The 14467-nt window shown below is 39.3% G+C and overlaps 1 protein-coding gene across 1 annotated transcript in view; it reads right to left on the bottom strand.

The window, feature by feature from the left end:
* The window catches only part of DYNC2H1 (dynein cytoplasmic 2 heavy chain 1), a 184870-nt gene that overhangs the window by 11328 nt on the left and 159075 nt on the right, over positions 1–14467 (bottom strand). Inside the window, 3 exon segments of the mRNA XM_070749693.1 lie at positions 6622–6738; positions 12541–12622; positions 13520–13629. Of these exon segments, the coding sequence (XP_070605794.1) occupies positions 6622–6738; positions 12541–12622; positions 13520–13629 (309 nt within the window).

Raw genomic sequence — 14467 nt, 5'->3', positions numbered from 1 at the left:
ACGGAATTTACTTCAGAAAAATATATAGGATTCTTCTGCATGGTCCTAATGAGATAGGACTAGAACTTAATTGTGATCATTTCAATTCTGTATAAACAGGATTAGTAGTCAAAGACATTCCCTGAAATAACCTACCATGCTGTCTATAATCTCATGCCAGGTTTCTAAAATGAAATTGGGATGGGGTTGAGGAGTGATCCTGAAGCTGTAGTTAGTGAGGGACTGGAGGGCCGAATGGCCTAACACTCATTCCATGGAAAAAACAACATATTGGCTACTGACTAAGCATCAACGTTTTGCTTTCATTGTATAAGGGCCAAAATTACTTCAGACCAGTGCTTGGTAAATTCTCTATCCTCATGCAGATCAAGATAAGACAAACAGAGGATATCCTGCTGTTTGTACTATGATTTACAGAATGCTATCTTTGAAATTACTTGCAGGCAAGGCTTCCCTACTTGGTTTCAAACCTATCTCTATCGTCATGCTCTCCCTCAAAATATCTGGTTGGTGTCAACCGTGAAATGGCCTTCAGACTTGATGAGGACTGGTCTCTTTAAATAAACTTTCCTGTGTCCTTGCAATGTATAAATAACCTTTTCTTCTTCTATGGCTTCATATTAAAAGAAGGGAACCAAAGATTTGGCCCTCTAGACCAATCACAATATACATTATTAATTTCATTAATTATTTTCTAGGAAAAAATATTGTTATTGTACTTAGGAATAATAAAAAGTCATGCACACATGAGTAAAGGCTTGTAAGAAAATGGCAACCAATTCAAAAATTTAGTGTACTTTATATAATAAACTATGCAGCCTGATTTTTTTGGTATTCCCTATATATGTTTTCATACGGGGTCTATTTTAATATATAATTTTATTTTTTAATGTTGTAATAAACTTTATTTCACCTAATTTGTGTGTTCTGAATCCTTTTAAAAATTGCATATTTTTGCAAATGACTGCAGCACATAAATATTAAACACATACCGCTCCCTATAGGACTCAATTCACACAGGCCTAAGAAATTTAATTAACGATGAGAACTATGTCATTCATCCCAGAAAACTATAAAAATTAGGATTGTAAGAAATATGCACTCAAAGCTTAGTTTTTTGTAGGTAGACAAATTGCTGAACTGTACTCCTAACAGTATTTGTTCGTTTGTCACTCTGACAACTTGGCAGCAGTAGTTATGTTTGTTCTGGAGGCTAATGTGAGAATATGTGAATATTTTATAGAACTGGATTCGGAAAAAGTATATTTTATGCTGATGTTTTATATAATAAATGCTTTCTACTATATGGGCAATTTTCTTTGCTAAATTAACTGTATGGAATTCTTCATACATTTTTCAATGTAGAAAAGTTAGTATATGTTTGATGGAATGTGTAACTGGAGAAGCAGGGGGAGAGTTTTAAGGAATGGCTTCATTTTACACTTGCTATTTTTCTCTGTTATGGTCTGACTCTTTGCCAGGGTTGGTGAAAGCCAATTAGAAAACAAGAACCTTCAGAAACCCAAGTTGGAGACCAAGGGACCAATAGAGCTAGAGTGTGGTATAGATTCAATTTCCTTTTATGGTGTAGATGTGAGAGACATTGGGAAAGGAATGAAAGTAGACCTAAGGAATAAAAGTACAGTGTTCCCTCGATTTTCGCGGGTTTGAACTTCGCGAATAGCCTATACCACGGTTTAAAAAAAATATTAATTAAAAAATACTTCACGGTTTTTTTTCCTATACCACGGTTCTTCCCATCCGATGACGTCATACGTCATCGCCAAACTAATAATTTTTGCAAATAAATAACAAAAAAAATAATTATTGTTAATAAATAATTATGTTTATAAATATCAGGATCACTAAAATGCCTTATTCAATGGTGAGTACCAGTAATAATGGTGAGTAAATGGTTGTTAAGGGAATGGGAAATGGCAATTTAGGGGTTTAAAGTGTCAAGGGAAGGCTCGTGATACTGTCCATAGCCAAAAATGGTGTATTTACTTCCGCATCTCTACTTCGCGGAAATTCGACTTTCGTGGGCGGTCTTGGAACGCATCCCCCGCGGAAATCGAGGGAACACTGTACATCTGAACACTGATACATCCTATAAACAACACCTTAATTGAGGTGGCCAGAAATCTATGAAAAAGCATCTTAAATAAATTAATATTCATTATTGTATTGCTCCCTTTCTTTCACTTTTAGCTTTTTCCCTTTATTCTTCATTCTATTTTAAGAGTAAAAATAAAGGGAAAACTGTTCCAAAGAGACTTAACTCAGTATAAATAAGAGGAAAAGCCTCCTAGATGTTTTCAGGATTCCTTGATTACCTAAGACGAGTATTAAAGATACTTTCCAGAAATCTGTGTAGCTCTTGTTTCATGGATCTTGCCCAAGTATGTTGGGTTTGACACATGTAAGAATTTGTTCTACCTGTTTGTATGAAAGAAAACCAATCTTTTCAGAAGCTATTACTCTTCCTTTCCTTTTTCTTCTTTCCCTGCTTGATCTTTTCAACTACATTCTAGTGTGGTCTCTTTTTCTTCTCTCTTTGTGAACTTGCATTCTTAAAGAATCAGTGACAGTCATTCTGAACAAAAGGACCAGGCGTCTTTTCATTTCATCAGTGTCTGAAGGAAGGAAGATTGCCAATTGCCTCTTTCTGAGTAAACAAGGGCAGAAAAGTTTTTTTTTCTGGAAAAAAAGCAGCTGGTGGCAGTATTGTTGAATCAGTTCTTCTCCAAAGTTTCGGGAAGGTAAAGAAGGTTTAAAATTCAAAGATCCCTCTCATGAAAGCCAGTGGGCCCCAATCCATCTCATCCCAGGTGCATTCATGCTATGTTAGTAGCTGACATTAAAAAAAGTCTGTTTTGGATTACAGTGATCCCCCGAGTTTCGCGATCTTGATCTTTGCGAAACGCTATATCGCGATTTTTCCACCCGATGACGTCACTCCCTTCCTTTCTCATCTTTCTTTCTCTCTCTCTTTCTCTATCTTGCTTCTTCCTCTCTCACACTCTCTTCCTCCCTCTCTCATCTCTTTCTTTCCTTCTCTCTCTTTCTCTATCTCTCCCCCTCTTGCTCTCGAGCGGCAAGCGAGCAGCTGGGCGGGCGGGCGAACGGGCAAGCGGAGCGGCCGGGCGGGCGGGTGAACGGGCAAGCAAGCAGCCGGGCGGGCGAACGGGCAAGCGGAGCGGCCGGGCGGGCGGGCGAACGGGCAAGCGGAGCGGCCGGGCGGGTGAACGGGCAAGCGAGCAGCCGGGCGGGCGGGTGAACGGGCAAGCGGCAAGCGATCTTGGGGTTTCCCCTTTGCCTGGGCGGCGGGAAGACCCATGGAAGGTTCCTTCGGCCGCCCAACAGCTGATCTGCTCTGCAGCGCAGCAGCAGCGAGGAGCCGAAGATGGGGTTTCCCCGTTGCCTGGGCAACGGGGAAACCCCATCTTCGGCTCCTCGCTGCTGCCGCGCTGCGGAGCAGATCAGCTGTTGGGCGGCCGAAGGAACCTTCCCTGGGTCTTCCCCGCTGCCCACACACAAACTCCACCATCTGCGCATGTGCGGCCATGGAAAAAAAGGGCGCGCATGCGCAGATGGTGTTTTACTTCCGCACCGCTATATCGTGACAAATCGAGTTTCGCGAGGGGTCTTGGAACGGAACCCTCGCGAAACTCGGGGGATCACTGTACTTCTGAAAGGTTAACAGATTAATAGAGTGGGTAGGGACTTTAGAAGTCGTCTAGTCCAGTGTTTCTCAAATAGTGGGGCGCCCCCCCCCCGGGTGGGCACGGAAGGATGCCAGGGGGGGTGCGTGACCCCTGGGAAGGTTGTTGTTGTTGTTGTTGTTGTTATTATTATTATTATTATTATTATTATTATTTATTAGATTTGTATGCCGCCCCTCTCCGCAGACTCGGGGCGGCTCACAGCAGTAATAAAACAATATACAGTAACAAATCTAACATTAAAAGTCTAAAATAACAAATCTAATATTAAAAGTCTAAAAACCCATTATTTAAAAAGCATACACACAAACATACCATACATAAAACTACATAGGCAAGGGGAGATATCCCAGTTCCCCCATGCCTGACGGCAGAGGTGGGTTTTAAGGAGTTTACAAAAGGCAAGGAGGGTGGGGGCAATCCTAATCTCCGGGGGGAACTGGTTCCAGAGGGTCGGGGCCGCCATAGAGAAGTCTCTTTCCCTGGGTCCCACCAGGTGACATTGTTTAGTCGATGGGACCCGGAGAAGGCCAACTCTGTGGGACCTAACCGGCCTCTGGGATTCGTGCAGCAGAAGGCGGTCTCGAAGATATTCTGGTCCGGTGCCATGAAGGGCTTTATAGGTTACAACCAACACTTTGAATTGTGACTGGAAACTAATCGGCAACCAATGCAGACTGCGGAGTGTTGGTGTAGCATGGGCATACTTAGGGAAGCCCATGATTGCTCTCGCAGCTGCATTCTGCACGATCTGAAGTTTCCGAACACTGTTCAAAAGTAGCCCCATGTAGAGAGTGTTACAGTAGTCGAACCTCGAGGTGATGAGGGCATGAATGACTGTGAGCAGTGAGTCCCGGTCCAAGTAAGGCCGCAACTGGTGCGCCAGGCGAACCTGGGCAAACGTCCCCCTCGCCACAGCTGAAAGATGTTTCTCTAATGTGAGCTGTGGAGCTAATGCACATTTTTTGACGCAGGGAGTAGGGATTTTTGCACTGATCAATAGCACACAGCATAGAATAGGAGATATGAAGTGCATATAACAAACCCTAAAGAGACCCCATGGAAAAATATTTAACAGGGATGAAAAGCAAGGAGGAGTGTGACAGAGATAATGAGACAAACTAAATTCTCCTGAAAGCTAAGATGAGGAAATATGACAAAGTGTATATAGTGCTTGGCTTCAATGTGACTACGGTGGGAGACAAGGAAAGACCGGTATGTTTATTGTGTCTAAAAATATTGACAGCAGACAGCATGAAGTCAAATAAATTAAGGCGTCACTTAAACACATTACACCCCAATCACACCGATAAGCCGTTTTGAGTTTTTAAGCGAAAAAGTGCTGAATATTGCAAACAATCGTCCCGGCAGAGAGGGGGGGCATGAAATGTTTACTTCTTTTGGGGGGGGAGGCGTAACAGAAAATAATTGAAAAACACTGGTCTAGTCCAAACCCTGGGTTCAGTCAGAAAACCCTGTCTCATTTCGGTTAAAGTGGTTGTCCAAACTCTTACTTAAAAACTTTCAGTTTTGGAACACCCACAATTTCTGGTAGGAAGTTGTTCCATTGATTAACTGTTCTGTCAGAACATTTCTATTTAGTTCTAGTTTGCTTTTCCCCTTGATTAGTTTCCATTCATTGCTTCTTGCCTTATCTTCAGATGCTTCTGAAAATAGGTTGGCTCCTTCTTTGTGGCAGCTCCTCAAATATTAGAATGATGCTATCATGTCACCCCAATTCCTGCAACCATTCTTCATATGTTTTATAGCCTCCAGTCCCCTAATTGTCTTCTACTTTGTGGATGATCTGCACATGAAGTTATTCTGAGAAAGATTATTTTCAATCATTACAGCAACAGGAATATCAATAGAAGTTTCAAGATCTGGGCAGAATTATTTCAATATACATAAATTTATTTCAAGCTAGTTTGGTGTTTTTGATCTAGGGTTAGTTTTCTTTGGGGGGGGGGGGAGAGATCAATCAAGTTTTGATTCATTGGTTGCACAAGAAAGGGAACCACTGGCTTGTTTACCCAGTCATGATATGATGGGCTGACAGAGGGTAACTGGGTAACTGAACACAGACTCTCCTAATTTTTAGCCTGGTGACTTAACTACAAGATCAAACTAGTTTTCTATTTCAGGCTAATTCTGCAAGTGCAAATCCACCAGAAAAGGCAAAGTGATAATTTCAATATAAGCAAAACATTTACACAAAATACCTTAAAATGGGCTATTTTCTTGAAAACCTTTCGTTGGCTAAATCAATTGACTTTGAACTGGGATTAAAATATTTATCCAGATTTATTTTAAGAAAACATGAACTTTCCATTCATCTCTTTTACAAGTCCACTAATTCATTTGTGCTGTTTTAATAGTGATTTAAAAAAAAGTTTACTGAGAAATGGGCAATCCACTTATAAAAATATGAACAATGGAGTCATTAAACTATATAGTACTTGATCGTTTAAAAAGAGAGGAAGAAGAGTGCATCAGATAACTACTGAAAACCTAGTAAGAGCCTTCTCTGTGGCGGCCCCAGCCCTCTGGAACCAACTCCCCCCGGAGATTAGAACTGCCCCTACTCTCCTTGCCTTTCGTAAGCTCCTTAAGACCCACCTGTGTCGTCAGGCATGGGGGAACTGAGACATCTCCCCTGGGCATATACAATTTATGAATAGTATGTGTGTGTATGTATGTGTGTTTAGAAAATGGGGTCTTTTAAATGGTTTTAGTAGAATTTAGATTTGTTGTAAACTGTTTTTTCCCCCACTTTGTTGTGAGCCGCCCCGAGTCTGCGGAGAGGGGCGGCATACAAATCTAAATAAACATAAACATAAACATTGAAAAAAAAATGTAATTGTAAGCTTAACATTTTGAACCCTTAAAAAAGTACCTGAGGAATCCAAGCCATGTAACAAGGCAGAACAGTGGAAACACTGGAAGAGTCGTGTTGGTTTTCAGAAAGTCGATTTCCATCAAAACTACAGCCTTCCAATTGAAGGCCACTGATCTGTCATGGAAACACAAAATATTCAATTTGGCTAAAATGTGAGCAATGATGACCATATTTTTCAGAATATAAAATGCACCGGAGTATAAGACGAACCATACTTTTGGGGGAGGAAAATCTACCTACCAGGTATTCATCTGGCTAGCGTCCTTAGTCTGTTCAGTTTTAGAACATTATTTTATCCCCTGGTTAGGGCTGAAAAAGCCTTTTTCAGAAGGAGTTGGAATGAAATCAATCCTGCAAATACTTAGGGCTGAAAAAAGCTTATTTGGAGGGAGTAAGAAGCTGGAAAGAAGGTTAACACTACTTAGGGCTGGGAAATAAAGCTTCGAAAAAAGCTACATACGGAATATAAGACACACCCAAATTTTCAGTGTCTTCTACAGTGGTACCTCTACTTAAGAACTTAATTCGTTCCGTGACCAGATTCGTAAGTAGAAAAGTTTGTAAATAGAAGCAATTTTTCCCATAGGAATCAATGTAAAAGCAAATAATTCGTGCAAAGCCATTAGGAAAGAAATAAAACTCAGAATTTGGGTGGGAGGAGGAGGAGGAAGAAGAGGAGGAGGACAGTCGCTGCCGAAGTAAGAAGGTGGGGTAAGGGGAATTAAAAAAATCCAAAACTTTAAGGCTTAAAAAAACCAAAAGAGGGACTCTGAGGTGGCGAGGAGGAGCACGCGCCTCCCATATACCCGGCGTGAGGCTGCCTCCCATACACTGTGCCAGAGAGAGAAACCCAGGGGGAATGGCAGGAAACTGGCCGGGCTTTCATGCCGCTCTCAAATTTCCTGGGAAATTTTTCCGGGCTCGGGTTCTTAAGTAGAAAATGGTTCTTAAGAAGAGGCAAAAAAATCTTGAACACCCAGTTCTTATCTAGAAAAGTTCTTAAGTAGACGTGTTCTTAAGTAGAGGTACCACTGTACTCTGAAAAATATGGTCTATTGTATTTTGACATAAGTTAAAACCCAGTTCTCTGGGTGGCTCCAGTAAAGAACAATATTTGTGGAAGATTATTACAGAAGAAACAAGGTAATTGTTGCTTGAAAACTATGCTTTTTAACACATCTCCTACAGTTTGCAATTGTATTCTTTATTACGGTAGAGAAAAATATTATTGGCATCAGTACTTAGGTCAGCAGCAGGTATCAATATATTAGAGTTATAGAATAGAGCAGTAAAACTCACATAAACATTTATTAACAATGCTTGAGAGAGAGAAGAAATAAATCCCAGAACAGATACCGCATCTTTTTAGAAGTCTGGCAGCTTTCAAAGAATAGCTTTTATAGGTCAATAAAGTTTTTTCTTTTTTCTCTTTTTCTTTCTCTTTCTTTAAGCAACAGGCCAAATAAAGGGAAAAAAAGCCTTGCAAGAAATACTGTCCACTTTATTTCTTCTGTTGGGACCATAGTGCAATGAGAAACATGTTTTCTAACTTTGATTTTAGGAACAAATCTTAATAGCAATATATTTCAAGGCAAATTGCATTCTTTTTAGTTTTACTGGAAAAAATGGATCTGGGAGATTCAATGATAATTTTGACCACAGCATCTGTATTAATTCCAAATATAGTTTGAATATTGGCATTTCAATTTCCTCCCACAATCTTAAGGGCAGATTCCTTGATATTTTAGTTTTAACTCAAGCCTTGATATGATAATGGTCTTCTGCCTTTTTCTGAGAGAACTGATGGGCAGATAGTTCTGGCAAAATGTCTCTTGAGATATAAGTATGGAATAATAGAAATGAATACAGATACAGACCCCTACTGCTATCTTAATTCGTGAAACTTGCATATTCTAGACCAGGGCTGTCAAACTGATGGCCTGTGAACTGGATGCGTCCTGTGCTGGTCACTCTCACGCCCAGTTTAGTGAAGGGGAAAAAGGTCACGATATGTCACACAATGACCCAATGACAACGTGTGTTTGACACCTCTGTTCTAGACTAATTATATGCACAGGAAGGTGGACATCCAAACAAGGAAGTAAAATATTTGCTGTTGTGGTTAGCTCTGGCCCAGCTCCTGCCCCAAGGACTGTGAAGGTGGGGGAGACATCCACATGCTGCAGGCCTGTTTTGCCCCCGGTGGAATCTGCTGATGAAGGCTCCTCTGACCAAGAAGACATGAGTGACAGCGAGGAGGAGAGTGTGGCAGACAGCGCAGAAGGAGATCAATTATCTAGCTCCTCCTTGGATTTAGAACTAGAGTTAATGATACAGCCACGCATGCGGAGAGCGATGCATAGGCAACCACAACTGAGAGATTATTATCAAAGAAAATGAGGCCACCTGTGGTTGGGTGGGGCTGTGGTAATTGGTGAGGCTGCTATAAATAGCAGCCTGTGGGTTTGGCCATTGTGGAGGATTATCTGATTGTTGTGTTTCATGACTGCTTTACTGACTTTGACCTTTTGTGTGCTGATTTTCCCCGCTTTGAAACTAAACCAGAGCAAAGTGTGTTTCACTTTGTGAAAGAAGAAGGACTGTGAATTGCCTCACAGCTGCAAGCTAAGTATCACAGAACTGATAAGCGACTTCTACAAATTACCAGTTTGTTTGGAGACCAGTGCTCTTTGCTATACCAAAAGAGGGCTTGGTTTAAGTGAATTTTCATTATAAAGAACATTGTTTTGAATTTTCAAACATGTGTGTGTCTGAAATTTGTACCTGTGAATTTTGGGGAGGAGTGTACCAGAGAGCCTGACAGAACAATTTGCGATAGTATTACTTGTCAGGGTTCTGACCAATACCCTAATAAAAGCAGACGTCTCAGGCCAATTTTCAAGAAAAATCCAGTTGTTCATTTGGAGCGCCATGTTAGTACAAACCAAGTGAAGCCAGGCCTGACTTCACCCAGTTCGTACCTTGCCCCTGACCCTGTTTACCCCTCCCCTCAAGGTGTGTTATCAGTCACATTCCCCAATGAAACAATTTTGAGAGTCATGGAAATCACTGCCTTGGCCATTATATGTCTCCATGGGGATGGCCTTGGCTTTCGCTGGCTAGGATGTGTTTTGTTTTGATTAAAGTGTGAATTCTTTGGTGCAGCTGTGAGGCGCAATTTCCCATCCCCCTGCCTACGGCCACTCGGGAGCAGGTCACAAAAGCTTCGCAAGTTGACATTACTATCTAGAAATTTATCACCATAGTTTAGACAGTACTGAATTACTGAATATCATCATAGAAAAAATAAATTATTGCTATATTAAAAGTAGGAACGCAGCTCTTATGAAATAATTGAAATAACGTATATAAAATTTCATATTATTTCAGACAAATGTGTGATATATTAGAGAAAAACGCCTGACTACTTAAGGGACTGTTTCCTGCCATATACCTCCCAGAAGTCTATTAGATCGCACAGAATCGGCCTTTTCCAGGTCACGTCGGCTAAACAATGTAGGTTGGCGGGACCGCGGGGAAGGGCCTTTTCTGTTGCTGCCCCAGTTCTATGGAACCAGTCCACCAACCCACCCCCGATGTTCACACTGCTCCCACTCTACTGGCTTTTAGAAAAGTTGTTAAGACCTGGCTTTGTCCCCAGGCCTAATTATGTTTGGCTGGTATGTATGTTTGTTAGACTGATTTTGGGGGTTTTATAATGGGTTCCTTAGGGTTATAATGAGGTTTTAATCTACTGTTGATGTTTGACTTCTTTTTATTATTGTACCATTGTATTATTTTTTTATCGTTGTAAGCCACCCTGAGTCCTACGGGATCGGGCGGCATAGAATTGTAATAAATTAAATTAAATTAAGTCCTCACATGTTCCAATTTGTGCCTTTCTTTAGGATGCACAGATCCAGGTTTTAAATATTATGTACAGTGTTCCCTCAATTTTCGCGGGGGATGCGTTCCAAGACCACCCGCGAAAGTCGAATTTCCGCGAAGTAGAGATGCGGAAGTAAATACACTATCACAAGCCTTCCCTTAACACTTTATACCCCTAAATTACCATTTCCCATTCCCTTAGCAACCATTTAGATTATTACTCACCATGTTTATTTATTAAAGTTTATTTTTAAAAAATTATTAAAGGCGGACGAAAGTTTGGCGATGACATATGACGTCATCGGGCAGGAAAAATCGTGGTATAGGGGGGAAAACCATGAAACCTTCTGCCGCACGAATCCCAGCGACCGATTAGGTCCCACAGAGTTGGCCTTCTCCGGGTCCCGTCGACCAAACAATGTCGTCTGGCGGGTCCCAGGGGAAGAGCCTTCTCTGTGGCGGCCCCGACCCTCTGGAACCAGCTCCCCTCTGAGATTAGAACAGCCCCCACCCTCCTTGCCTTTCGCAAACTCCTTAAGACCCACCTCTGTCGTCAGGCATGGGGGAATTGAAATATCTTCCCCAGGCCTATACTGTTTATGTATGGTATGTTGTATGAATGTTTTTTTTAAATTATGGGTTTTTAGCTTTCTAATTATTGAATTTGTATTTTACAGTTTTTCTGTTGCTGTTGTGAGCCGCCCCGAGTCTGCGGAGAGGGGCGGCATACAAATTTAATAAATAAATAAATAAATAAAGTATTTTTTAATTAATATTTTTGAAAAACCGTGGTATAGACTTTTCGCGAAGTTCGAACCCGCGAAAATCAAGGGAACACTGTATATTTAAATCTACAATTAAACGTATGCAGTCTTTATTTCTTCTTACTAGTTCCCTAAACCCTGAATTCATAACACTTTTAAAATATTCTTCAAAGCACTTCCTCCTCTATTCCCAATAGTTTAAGACACAAGAGGCATGAGTTTATGTTAATAAATCAGAAAATGCATTTTCACATGCATTGTTGGGTAACGGTTTATTTACAAGCAATTCTAAATGTCATTAAATAAGATTTAATTATATACAAATTGATTCTGAATCAAAAATTTATCATTGTCATTTCCGGAATAAATTATTCTCGTAATCAGGTCTTGAGGCTATTGGTTGAATTAATCAACCATTTCAAGGATGGTAATATCTCTGGGCCAACTTGTAAACTTGGTTCAGTATGCTTATTTTAATATGCACATGCATTTCAAATTTTCTTCCAGAAATGACAGAGGACCTTTAAAGGTCAAACAGTAATGTTGTATTTGAAATCTAAATGACTGAAACATTAATATCTATATTTTTTGCAAATCTTTTACAAGATTCTTTTGGTACTTAACATTCAATATTCAATAAAGTAAAAGAACAATTTCAGCTGAAGAACTGATTTGCAAAATGTAGGCCAACTCTATTTGGATCTAGTTGTTCATTGTGTTCAGCAGGACAAATTACACAGCTGTATAGTAAAGTACAAACTTCATCAATTTCTATTACCAGCCAGAGATAATAATATTTTTTTTTCTCTTTAAACATCTTTTAAATAATTTTATCCCAGCTAGCTAAGCTAAAAATGTTGCTACTGGGAATTGCTCACTTTTTAGAAAACTCCCCATACTCCAATTATTTCCTTGGTCAGCCATTTTCTAAAATGTATAGCATGACTTGGAAAAATGAGATGTTACAGAGAACTGAACTTTGACCATTTGTCTTTAGAATTTGCACAGACAACTTTAAGAGATCATTGATTCTCATGAAAAAGAAGGAGAAGAGTGGATAGAATAGCAAAGGATAAGTAATATATAATTATATTAACAGACAACAGATTAACAGATACTTAATATTCTTTTAGGTTCTCTTTGAGATTGGAATGGGGGAGCTATGCATTTAACGAAACAAAAGGATAAAGACTATATTTAATTTATTTATAGATCTATAAGTTCATAGAGGGCTCAGCAAGTATAAATTCAACAGGTTGATTACCTGAACTTGGAGCTTTGCTTCTCTTATTTGACCTTTCCAGGATGCTGTAAATTTTAGACTATCCACAGAACAGGCCATTACTCTGGAACAGAATAATAAAATGAAAATATAAATAGTTTATTTGAAATGAAATAAACCATACTTTATCTCCAGACATTAAAAGATAACACGCTGCTGATTAAGTGAACCAGACAATCCACCCAACTCCCACGGCTAAAAAACCCGTGCAGCATTCAATAAAATAACATTTGGATTAATGAAAATAAGATGCTTTATTGTCTTCATCAATATTATTTTATGCTAAGTAACATTGTGACACTGTTTATGAATAAGCAGAGCCACAAAGAAGAGGGAGTCAAGCTATTCTCCATTCTTACATTTTTCATTCCTTTAATGTCTCTTTCAATGCTATTCTCAGTTTTTTTTAAAAAAATTGCACTAGAAATCAGAATCTTTTAGCATTTCTAGTATTTAATTTTGCTCGTACACAATACTTTGTGACACTAAATTTATTTCTAGAAAGTTAAGTGAAGTATCATGTTATTAGAAATGAAGGTTGAGCTGCAGACTTGCAAAATCTGTTTCCTAAAGTATCATATTTATCATCAGGTTAACAAGTTAAACACATCTGATTTATTTTAGGAAACGTCTATGCTTTTTTTTTTACTAGAAAAGACTCAATATATTTTTAAAAATTATGAAATAAGATAAACATCAATAGAACAGATTATAGAAGATAATAAAACCGAACAGTATTAGTGGCAAAACACGTTTTATGGAAGTAGATGAAAAGCTTTCTCACCAAAAATGTTCTTTACATAAAGATAGAAAACATGAGAGAGGACCAACTACACTTCCTACAGAAGAATTCTATGGTATAATCTTCTATAGACAATGAAGGTGAAAAAATGAGCGCACAAATGAAGAGGTAGTACTGAGAGACTCATACATAACATGCAACAGCCATCAATCCACCTACCTTGCAGTCTCTTGTCTTAAGGCATTCAGAAAAGTATCTGGATGGAAGAGTTCTGAGAGGTCAAGAGTATCCACAAGTAAGGTCTGCTTTTCTGCTTTACTCACCCAATTCTAGAAAGATAACACAGTGCATGCTGAGAGGTGGGGAAATCTAGATACCTTAACACATTCAAGTGCCTATCCAGCATTTTCTGAGGAATTCAATGAGAATTAATATGGAATAATACATAGGACTGTGACTTTAGAGGCAAGTGACAACATAGTTCAAACTGTTTGGATAAATTACTTTGCAAGTCAAGAATGAGACAAAAATGAATGAGACATAGTGCTGCTAGGCTTTACTATTAATATGGTTCAAAAAGTAATTTTATTATACGCTGACAATCATGGGAAGGGAACGGACACCTTGTTTTATTCATAAATCCCAATTTGGGAAATATGAGAAAGGAAATGTATTATACATAAATTCCTCCCACCTCATTTCATGATGGAATGACATCTACAAACGGGATAAATGCCAGTCAAAAACCTGCCAGCATGCAGGCCAACACACACAGCTTTGTAAAAAGAAAACAAATGGATTGACCAGAAGTGGGTTCTAACTTACTGCATGGCTGGTTCGCTTCCTCACCTGCCATGTGGCTTTGCGTGCGCTTTGCGCGCATGCACATGTGTAGTTATGAAAAATAAAAGAAAAAATTCCCCCCAAAGCCAAGAACAAGATGGTGACACATCTTTTATGCCCAAAACTCAATTATACTTATGCAGAAGAATTTTTTTAAAATTGTTTTTTTAAAAATTGAAGACATCTGTCGCATAATACACATGATGACATTTGACATAAAGCAAATAAGTCACAATTTTTTAATGTATGAAATTAAGATTATTATTATTATTATTTATTAAATTTGTATGCCGCCCCTCTCCGTAGACTTGGGGCGGCATACAA

This window comes from Erythrolamprus reginae, chromosome 4, assembly GCF_031021105.1.
Source record: "Erythrolamprus reginae isolate rEryReg1 chromosome 4, rEryReg1.hap1, whole genome shotgun sequence".
NCBI lineage: Eukaryota > Metazoa > Chordata > Lepidosauria > Squamata > Dipsadidae > Erythrolamprus > Erythrolamprus reginae.
This window is presented reverse-complemented; position numbering and strand designations above follow the sequence as displayed.